Below are 12,046 nucleotides of genomic sequence, written 5' to 3'. Positions count from 1 at the left end.
GAACAAATAGATTATACACTTGACAATTATATACAGTTATAAGTGTGAATGATACTATGGGAAGTGCAATGTGTAGAACAAATAGATTATACACTTGACAATTCTATACAGTTATAGGTGTGAATGATACTATGGGAAGTGCAATGTGTAGAACAAATAGATTATACACTTGACAATTATATACAGTTATAGGTGTGAATGATACTATGGGAAGTGCAATGTGTAGAACAAATATATTATACACTTGACAATTATATACAGTTATAAGTGTGAATGATACTATGGGAAGTGCAATGTGTAGAACAAATAGATTATACACTTGACAATTATATACAGTTGTAAGTGTGAATGATACTATTAGAAGTGCAATGTGTAGAACAAATAGATTATACACTTGACAATTATATACAGTTATAAGTGTGAATGATACTATTAGAAGTGCAATGTGTAGAACAAATAGATTATACACTTGACAATTATATACAGTTATAAGTGTGAATGATACTATGGGAAGTGCAATGTGTAGAACAAATAGATTATACATTTGACAATTATATACAGTTATAAGTGTGAATGATACTATGGGAAGTGCAATGTGTAGAACAAATAGATTATACATTTGACAATTATATACAGTTATAAGTGTGAATGATACTATTAGAAGTGCAATGTGTAGAACAAATATATTATACACTTGACAATTATATACAGTTATAAGTGTGAATGATACTATGGGAAGTGCAATGTGTAGAACAAATAGATTATACACTTGAAAATTATATACAGTTATAGGTGTGAATGATACTATTGGAAGTGCAATGTGTAGAACAAATAGATTATACACTTGACAATTATATACAGTTATAGGTGTGAATGATACTATGGGAAGTGCAATGTGTAGAACAAATAGATTATACACTTGACAATTATATACAGTTATAAGTGTGAATGATACTATGGGAAGTGCAATGTGTAGAACAAATAGATTATACACTTGACAATTCTATACAGTTATAGGTGTGAATGATACTATGGGAAGTGCAATGTGTAGAACAAATAGATTATACACTTGACAATTATATACAGTTATAGGTGTGAATGATACTATGGGAAGTGCAATGTGTAGAACAAATATATTATACACTTGACAATTATATACAGTTATAAGTGTGAATGATACTATGGGAAGTGCAATGTGTAGAACAAATAGATTATACACTTGACAATTATATACAGTTGTAAGTGTGAATGATACTATTAGAAGTGCAATGTGTAGAACAAATAGATTATACACTTGACAATTATATACAGTTATAAGTGTGAATGATACTATTAGAAGTGCAATGTGTAGAACAAATAGATTATACACTTGACAATTATATACAGTTATAAGTGTGAATGATACTATGGGAAGTGCAATGTGTAGAACAAATAGATTATACATTTGACAATTATATACAGTTATAAGTGTGAATGATACTATGGGAAGTGCAATGTGTAGAACAAATAGATTATACATTTGACAATTATATACAGTTATAGGTGTGAATGATACTATGGGAAGTGCAATGTGTAGAACAAATAGATTATACACTTGACAATTATATACAGTTATAAGTGTGAATGATACTATGGGAAGTGCAATGTGTAGAACAAATAGATTATACACTTGACATATATTTCAAGTTATAAGTTTGAACGATACTATTAGAAGTGCAATGTATAGAACAAATAGATTATACACTTGACATATATTTCAAGTTATAAGTTTGAACGATACTATTAGAAGTGCAGTTTGTAGGACCAATAGATTTAACATTTTCACCATTCGTTAAAAAAGTCTTCAACTAAGACAAGAACAGATAAGTGTTGATCAAAACAAGCGTAGTTTGTAGTAAGCCACTTTGGACGTTAGGTCGATACATCAAGTTTGTTAGGATAATGTGTAAGGATACTGGCGTGTTTTTCAAGAAGATACTTTCTCCTACAGTTCTAGACGATTCAGAACTAGAATATCAAGGCTACACGATAGTAGTACACGGTAGTAACACCATATTACGTGTTTTCGAAGCAAATTAACATGGTAACTTCAAAACATTTTCAAAACAGGATACCATAATAACAAATCGACGACACAAATATCTCAATACCATGATGTCTACAAAACAAAATAGTATGATAATAATAATGTGTCTGCAAAACAGAATACGGTGAAAACTTTACATCTATAAATAATAATAGTATATAAATAGGTAATATAATAATTTGTAACCTTGAAATAATATAAGTAGTCTGAAGATAGATTCTGGTAAAATATTGTGGTAACCTTGAAATAATATAAGTAGTCTGAAGATAGATTCTGGTAACATATTGTGGTAACCTTGAAATAATATAAGTAGTCTGAAGATAGATTCTGGTAACATATTGTGGTAACCTTGAAATAATATAAGTAGTCTGAAGATAGATTCTGTTAAAATATTGTGGTAAACTTGAAATAATATAAGTAGTCTGAAGAAAGATTCTGGTAAAATATTGTGGTAACCTTGAAATAACATAAGTAGTCTGAAGATAGATTCTGGTAACATATTGTGGTAACCTTGAAATAATATAAGTAGTCTGAAGATAGATTCTGGTAAAATATTGTGGTAACCTTGAAATAATATAAGTAGTCTGAAGATAGATTCTGGTAACATATTGTGGTAACCTTGAAATAATATAAGTAGTCTGAAGATAGATTCTGGTAAAATATTGTGGTAACCTTGAAATAATATAAGTAGTCTGAAGATAGATTCTGGTAACATATTGTGGTAACCTTGAAATAATATAAGTAGTCTGAAGATAGATTCTGGTAACATATTGTGGTAACCTTGAAATAATATAAGTAGTCTGAAGATAGATTCTGGTAACATATTGTGGTAACCTTGAAATAATATAAGTAGTCTGAAGATAGATTCTGGTAACATATTGTGGTAACCTTGAAATAATATAAGTAGTCTGAAGATAGATTCTGGTAAAATATTGTGGTAACCTTGAAATAATATAAGTAGTCTGAAGATAGATTCTGGTAACATATTGTGGTAACCTTGAAATAATATAAGTAGTCTGAAGATAGATTCTGGTAACATATTGTGGTAACCTTGAAATAATATAAGTAGTCTGAAGATAGATTCTGGTAACATATTGTGGTAACCTTGAAATAATATAAGTAGTCTGAAGATAGATTCTGGTAAAATATTGTGGTAACCTTGAAATAATATAAGTAGTCTGAAGATAGATTCTGGTAAAATATTGTGGTAACCTTGAAATAATATAAGTAGTCTGAAGATAGATTCTGGTAAAATATTGTGGTAACCTTGAAATAATATAAGTAGTCTGAAGATAGATTCTGGTAAAATATTGTGGTAAACTTGAAATAATATAAGTAGTCTGAAGATAGATTCTGGTAAAATATTGTGGTAAACTTGAAATAATATAAGTAGTCTGAAGATAGATTCTGGTAACATATTGTGGTAACCTTGAAATAATATAAGTAGTCTGAAGATAGATTCTGGTAAAATATTGTGGTAACCTTGAAATAATATAAGTAGTCTGAAGATAGATTCTGGTAAAATATTGTGGTAACCTTGAAATAATATAAGTAGTCTGAAGATAGATTCTGGTAAAATATTGTGGTAACCTTGAAATAATATAAGTAGTCTGAAGATAGATTCTGGTAAAATATTGTGGTAACCTTGAAATAATATAAGTAGTCTGAAGATAGATTCTGGTAAAATATTGTGGTAACCTTGAAATAATATAAGTAGTCTGAAGATAGATTCTGGTAAAATATTGTGGTAACCTTGAAATAATATAAGTAGTCTGAAGATAGATTCTGGTAAAATATTGTGGTAACCTTGAAATAATATAAGTAGTCTGAAGATAGATTCTGGTAAAATATTGTGGTAACCTTGAAATAATATAAGTAGTCTGAAGATAGATTCTGGTAAAATATTGTGGTAAACTTGAAATAATATAAGTGGTCTGAAGATAGATTCTGGTAAAATATTGTGGTAAACTTGAAATAATATAAGTAGTCTGAAGATAGATTCTGGTAACATATTGTGGTAACCTTGAAATAATATAAGTAGTCTGAAGATAGATTCTGGTAACATATTGTGGTAACCTTGAAATAATATAAGTAGTCTGAAGATAGATTCTGGTAAAATATTGTGGTAAACTTGAAATAATATAAGTAGTCTGAAGATAGATTCTGGTAAAATATTGTGGTAACCTTGAAATAATATAAGTAGTCTGAAGATAGATTCTGGTAAAATATTGTGGTAAACTTGAAATAATATAAGTAGTCTGAAGATAGATTCTGGTAAAATATTGTGGTAAACTTGAAATAATATAAGTAGTCTGAAGATAGATTCTGGTAAAATATTGTGGTAAACTTGAAATAATATAAGTAGTCTGAAGATAGATTCTGGTAAAATATTGTGGTAACCTTGAAATAATATTAGTAGTCTGAAGATAGATTCTGGTAAAATATTGTGGTAACCTTGAAATAATATAAGTAGTCTGAAGATAGATTCTGGTAAAATATTGTGGTAACCTTGAAATAATATTAGTAGTCTGAAGATAGATTCTGGTAACATATTGTGGGTGAGACAACGTCTTGAGCCTTTCTAATTTTTGGGGGAAATTCTTAGTTTTATTTTAAATTTATTTATCTATTTTGACATATTATGTACAAGATCGAAGCGAATATTTAGCGGCTAGAAATGTCCTCCTTTGAGACAGCGGTAAGCCTACGGATTTACAACGCTAAAATAAGGGGTTCGATTCCTTTCGGTGGACACAGTAGATAGCCCGATGTGGCTTTGCTATAAGAAAATCACACACGGTTGGAAATAGGTGTAACTTTAGTGATGTTAATACTTAAATGTTTGTTTTTATGATTCTCTCATTAAATACATCGATGGTATCAAACACTTCGTGTTCAAGCAGGAACAGACTTGACTTAATAGCTAGTGTGCTGTGCATTCTGCAGTTTGGCGCTTTGGGTGCGTTATAATAACAACAGTCAAATACCGTTATGCGATTAGGGTAACTCAAGATTTGGCGGTTGGTGCTATTGGTTAACTTTCTTCTCTCTGAGTCTAATAGTTCAAAAGCTGGCGCAGACTTACCTTCTACTTGTTTGCGCGAGTATTCACAACAAACACGCACGCGAACGTGTTTGCACGATAATAGTTAATTGTTTGAAGCAAAGTTTACACATAATCAGAATATAATGTTGTATTAACATTTTAAATTATTGCACTTGAGAAAGAAAGTTTATTTTTGAACATTAAAAGAAAAATAAACTTTCTTTCTGAAAAAACAAATTAACTTCACTCGGCACCAGATGGCACTACTGGATAGTATGGAAACAGGAGCTCAACGTATACGTTGTGTGAATGATTTGTTTGTTTGTTTTTTTATAGCAAAGCCACATCGGGCTATCGGCTGAGTTCACCGAGGGGAATCGAACGCCTGATTTTAGCGTTGTAAATCCGTAGACTTACCGCTGTACTAGCGGGGGACAGTGTGAATGAATATGTCAGTCGTGTACTGTAGATGAAAAAATAATTATATAAAGGAAGATTAAACAACTTGCACGAACAGCATGTTTTTAGTCGAGACAATTCGAACGGACATTCTAATTTGCACAGTTACCTCACTCTTAAAAAATGTAGTGCCACGTTAAAATATTACAGTGAAAAATAAATACTCAGGATTTTTTTTTTGCTTTTGATTTTCAGTTCTTTGTTTCTAATCTTGTGACTTTTGATGTATAGTCGATCAGGTAGAAAGGAGTAGCCTAGGAGATGAAGGCACCTATTTTAGGTGACTAGGAGCATTTTCTCTAGTCATATCAGTGAGAAATTAGGGACAGCAGTTTGTTTTTGTTTGATTGCTTTTTGAATTTCGCACAAAGCTACCCAAGGGCTATCTGTGCTAGCCGTCTCTAATTTAGCAGTGTAAGACTAGAGGGGAGGCAGCTAGTCATCACCACCCACCGCCAACTCTTGGCCTACTCTTTTACTAACAAAGAGTGGGGATTGACCGTAACTTTATAACGCCTCCACGGCTGAAAGGGCGAGTATACTTGGTGTGACGGGAATTCGAATCCTCGACCGTCGGATTACGAGTCAAGTGCCTTAACACGCTTGGCCATGCCGGGCCTAGGGACAGCAGTACGTAGGTGGTTTTTGCGTAGCTTTGCGAGAAATTATGTAAAAACCTTTTAGTCTTAGTTAAAACGCGTGACTCGCAGTTTGCGGGATCAAAACCCGTTTCCGAACATCCTTGCTTATTCAGCCGTGGAAACATTATAATATGATGGACATTCCCACTTTTCGTGGAAAGAATATTCCAAGAGTTGGCGGAGAGTGGTGTTGACTAGATCTCTTACCTTTAATTTATCACTTCAAAATTAGGGACGTTACCTCAGATAGCCCTCGTATAACTTTGCGCAAAATTCAATTAAAACAAAGAACTATTGCTCGATTTCATGGTGACGAGAACATTTGTTAACCTGAAGATGACCTAAGAAGGTCGAAACGTTGTTCTGTACTTTATTTAATTAAAGATTTTATACCAAATACCATCCGTATTTGGAGTACGTTATTGCACAATTTATTTATATACATATTTTCCTTTTATCGATATCATTTTGTCAATATATTAATTAGGCGCGAACAATCACGCTCACACACACACAATGTATATACTATAACATTAGATTACATACAACCTCTTTGGAAGGAGGAATTTAACAAAACAAGTCAGAACACTTATCAGTTTCGTTGTAGGTTTCTCTACGTTTCACAAACTAACGATCGTTTCTCTTTGTTTGAAAGTAAAAGCCAGGTATGGCCAACTGATTATGACGGTTGACTCGTAATCTGAGGGTCGTTGGCTCGAATCCCCGTCGCATTAAGTATGCTCGCCCTTTCAGCCATGGTGGGGTTATAAAGTTACGGTCAATCCCACTATTCGTTGGTAAAAGAGTAGCCCAAGAGTTGGCGGGGAGTGGTGATGATTAGCTGCCTTCCCTCTAGTCTTACACTGCTAAATTAGGGACGACTAGCGCAGATAGCCCTTGTGTAGCTGTGCGCGAAATTAAAAACAAACAATCTTCCTATTAATACATAAATGATTCTTGGAAATCGATCAACCCTGAATCCAAAGTTGAGAAAAAAATTATTCAATTTTGATTCAAAGTTTTACCGTTTAGCACAAACACTAATGTGGATGTCGAAATTGCTTATTGAGACTGAAATACAATGAACTATGTTTTGAATAACGTTTAGACTTCAATTTATATTGTGAAATACTAGACAGTGTTGGAAAGGCAAGGTATATATATATATATATCTTTATATTTAAGGCTTTGTTTTTTCGCCGAAATCTGTAGAAGGAATATAATATTTTTTAAGTTTATAAAGTATGCTGCATTATTTTGAATAAAACTGATAAGGATAACATTAAAAACGTTAATATCGTTCTCTGATAGGCTCGCGTCGTAAATGTTAGTTTTAAAAATGCATCAGTTTTCCAATTGTAAACAAAGTGAAAAAAACGCACTATTATATAATGGATCACATTATCGAACTAAAGGCCTGGTGTGACTGCTTGGTTATCGCTGTTCCTTTATCAGGTTGTTATCGAACACTTGTTATCAGTTAACGCTAAAGTTCTTGCTACTATGTCACTGTTTGCTTGACTATTTCGAAAGCCCGTACGCACATGTACAAAAAAAAAGAAAGATAAAGCATTGAAACGTGTTTGCTCTTACTGCAAAGTTCTGTAGTCGTGATGGTAACATTTCTCGCAGTTAACCCTAGAGCTATGATATTTATTGGCAGCGTAAGGTTATTCAGCACTACGAAACTTCTAAACACAGGTTAAATAACCTAATTCTTTCCCTTAAAATTAAAGTCATGTCTCAGGTTCTTCAGCATCCCTCAATACGACGACTCAGGTTGCAGGCGGAGAGCACTCAGTGTGAAACTCAAGGAAATAAATTAACTGTTCCGGTTCCGGTTCCGGTCCCCCAACATCGTCGCCACTCATTTTTTTACAGGTGAGGTATGGGTAATAATAAGTTTCACTCCTTTGAACAAAAGCCTTTGACCTTGACCTTACTAAATGAATAGCGCTATACTGGACGTATCTGTGTGTTACATATATTCATAAGCTGATGACCTTACTAAATGAATACCGCTATACTGAACGTATCTGTGTGTTACATATATTCATAAGCTGATGACCTTACTAAATGAATAGCGCTATACTGGACGTATCTGTGTGTTACATATATTCATAAGCTGATGACCTTACTAAATGAATAGCGCTATACTGGACGTATCTGTGTGTTACATATATTCATAAGCTGATGACCTTACTAAATGAATAGCGCTATACTGAACGTATCTGTGTGTTACATATATTCATAAGCTGATGACCTTACTAAATGAATAGCGCTATACTGAACGTATCTGTGTGTTACATATATTCATAAGCTGATGACCTTACTAAATGAATAGCGCTATACTGGACGTATCTGTGTGTTACATATATTCATAAGCTGATGACCTTACTAAATGAATAGCGCTATACTGGACGTATCTGTGTGTTACATATATTCATAAGCTGATGACCTTACTAAATGAATAGCGCTATACTGGACGTATCTGTGTGTTACATATATTCATAAGCTGATGACCTTACTAAATGAATAGCGCTATACTGGACGTATCTGTGTGTTACATATATTCATAAGCTGATGACCTTACTAAATGAATAGCGCTATACTGAACGTATCTGTGTGTTACATATATTCATAAGCTGATGACCTTACTAAATGAATAGCGCTATACTGGACGTATCTGTGTGTTACATATATTCATAAGCTGATGACCTTACTAAATGAATAGCGCTATACTGAACGTATCTGTGTGTTACATATATTCATAAGCTGATGACCTTACTAAATGAATAGCGCTATACTGGACGTATCTGTGTGTTACATATATTCATAAGCTGATGACCTTACTAAATGAATAGCGCTATACTGAACGTATCTGTGTGTTACATATATTCATAAGCTGATGACCTTACTAAATGAATAGCGCTATACTGGACGTATCTGTGTGTTACATATATTCATAAGCTGATGACCTTACTAAATGAATAGCGCTATACTGGACGTATCTGTGTGTTACAGATATTCATAAGCTGATGACCTTACTAAATGAATAGCGCTATACTGGACGTATCTGTGTGTTACATATATTCATAAGCTGATGACCTTACTAAATGAATAGCGCTATACTGGACGTATCTGTGTGTTACATATATTCATAAGCTGATGACCTTACTAAATGAATAGCGCTATACTGAACGTATCTGTGTGTTACATATATTCATAAGCTGGTGACCTTACTAAATGAATAGCGCTATACTGAACGTATCTGTGTGTTACATATATTCATAAGCTGATGACCTTACTAAATGAATAGCGCTATACTGAACGTATCTGTGTGTTACATATATTCATAAGCTGATTATAGTTTTCAAGGGTGTTTTTGAAAGAAAAATTACAAGTCTTAGAGGACAGGACACAAGAAACAACAATTACACTTTCAGAAGTTAGGTTACAAGAAAACAGATATAACAGAAAGAAAACGATACATTTTGAAGTGTTTGTTAACTCTAATAACTCAAAATAAGACAAAGTAACTGGAATTTAAACAGGAGCTTTCCTCTGCATCAGGAGAAAACAACGTATACGTTACGTTATTAAAAAATTAAACCCCAGAGTTTAAAGCAGAAATATATTATTGTTTGATGATACAGGTTGGTGTAAGCTTGTGGCTTTTTGAGCTCAGAGAAAAATGGTGATATAATCAGGTACAGGTTGGTGTAAACTCATTTTTTCAGCTCATGAAACAGGAGAGTTAAAGTCATGTCTAATGAAGCTATTATATACTTTTTTTTTTCTCTATTGTCGTCCACACCAACATAATTTAGAGATAGATAGTTACCCGGGTTCTTATTTTATTAACTGGGATATTACTAAACACACTGGCCTACTAAAAGGGTACACACGCTGGTTAACCATCACAACAAGGCTGAATTGAACACTGTAACACAAACCTGTACATAAACAGTTTCGACTTTGTCTTGAAACATCTAAGATAACTTCTCGTTAACTGTTTAACACTGTAACATTCGATACCAATTTTTCAGGTGAGATGACTTGCGTGGATTGGTAATAACGCTATAGACCTTCAGACTGGTATCAACGTATTTGATATGGACGCTTATTAACAAAGTAGCCATGAGTAATACGTACTAGTATTTGAAATAGAACGTTTAGTATACAATGTTGTTTGTATTTGTGGTAAACCTACTGACGCTGTCTGCCAGTGACCCTAACTTGCCCCCCAGTGGCACAGTGGTATGTCTGCGGACTTACACACTAAAAACCGGGTTTTGATACCCGCGGTGGGCAGAGCACAGATAGCCCATTGAGTAGCTTTGTGCTTAATTGTAAACAAACAAAGACCCTAACTTTTAGCTATTGAACAGAACATGAGAAACATAACTTAATCTGATCGTTCGGTTCTCAGTGGAACAACATTATGACATTCACTGAGTGTCTAGACTCTAGGTAAGATCACTACACACTATTCTACCGAAAAAACTTACGTTCAATTCAATACGACTTTGAACAGCTACTGGACGATTGATCTGACATAAATAAACAAACTTTAAGTTTCCACAACTGAAACTGATGTAGTGATAGCACGTTCATTTTTTGGTTAAGAGCTGGTTTTCACAGTTTAATGGTAAAACGTTCTGGCATTCTAAATTGGAAATCTTCCCCGGAATAAATAATAATGCGGATAAAAGTAGATTTAGGTACAATATTATCTTTGGTTAAACTCGAGTTGATAACACTATCCGTGTCGTAGTTTTTGCGCCAAAATATCCTATTATTCGAATCCAAAGCCTTCTTGTGATTGCAACTCGAGCGGGTGAAGCCCCCTCCCTGTCTTACTAACGAGCTGTTGAATGGATGCTCATGCTTTTAGAACATTCATGAACATTATATCGCCAGTATCAGGTCTACTGTCACTGGGACAGTGGAAACTGGTCAAGCTACACAAAAAAATGGACTTTCTCTTGATTGGCAGCTTTTTGGTATTCTTCTTAAAATAGCCAAGATAATACGAGTTATTATGTATGAAACAATACGTATAGTAACATATATATCTTTATATATACAGTGTTGTATAGTAAATACGTATAGTAATATATATCTTTATATATACAGTGTTGTATAGTAAATACGTATAGTAATATATATCTTTATATACACAGTGTTGTATAGTAAATACGTATAGTAATATATATCTTTATATACACAGTGTTGTATAGTAAATACGTATAGTAATATATATCTTTATATACACAGTGTTGTATAGTAAATACGTATAGTAATATATATCTTTATATACACAGTGTTGTATAGTAAATACGTATAGTAATATATATCTTTATATACACAGTGTTGTATAGTAAATACGTATAGTAATATACATCTTTATATACACAGTGTTGAAAGTTCGCGTAATAAAACCCTCTTTTACCAGACAAACATTAAATAATTGTTCAGTGTTGAACTATCACGTAATAAGACACCCTTATTTATCAGATAGGTGTTAATAACAGTGCTGTGTTGAACGTTCTTTTAACAACGCAAACTGTTTTAATAATTAAGTGTTAATTGACGATACATCTGGGTCTCTAGAACTTAACTTATAGTTCAACAAAAGTAGGCTTAGAGTTAGATATGTACCGCATGTGTGTATGTATATATATATATAAAGAGAGAGTAGCACAAAAATAGGCATACGATTCCATATGTTATGTATATACATACATAGTAGACAAAAAGTACGTATACGGTTGCACATGTATAGTATGTGTGTAGGTATACAGTTGTATA

The 12,046-nt window shown here is 33.0% G+C and overlaps 1 protein-coding gene across 4 annotated transcripts in view; it reads left to right on the top strand.

Moving 5' to 3' along the window:
• LOC143257201 (3',5'-cyclic-AMP phosphodiesterase, isoforms N/G-like) overlaps window positions 1–12,046 on the top strand; it is a 425,601-nt gene that overhangs the window by 245,541 nt on the left and 168,014 nt on the right. Inside the window, exon 1 of one of the 4 annotated variants that reach the window (XM_076515577.1) lies at window positions 7,850–8,113. The exons of the other annotated variants lie outside the window; for them this stretch is intronic. Within the exon in view, the coding sequence (XP_076371692.1) occupies window positions 7,971–8,113 (143 nt within the window). The 5' untranslated portion in view covers window positions 7,850–7,970. Of the gene's footprint in view, window positions 1–7,849; window positions 8,114–12,046 lie in introns of those variants that run through there. 4 annotated transcript variants of the gene reach the window in all.

Source organism: Tachypleus tridentatus, chromosome 7 (genome assembly GCF_004210375.1).
Source record: "Tachypleus tridentatus isolate NWPU-2018 chromosome 7, ASM421037v1, whole genome shotgun sequence".
Taxonomy (NCBI): Eukaryota; Metazoa; Arthropoda; class Merostomata; order Xiphosura; family Limulidae; genus Tachypleus; species Tachypleus tridentatus.
The sequence above is the reverse complement of the archived record's forward strand: the minus strand, read 5'-3'. Positions and strand labels throughout refer to the sequence as shown.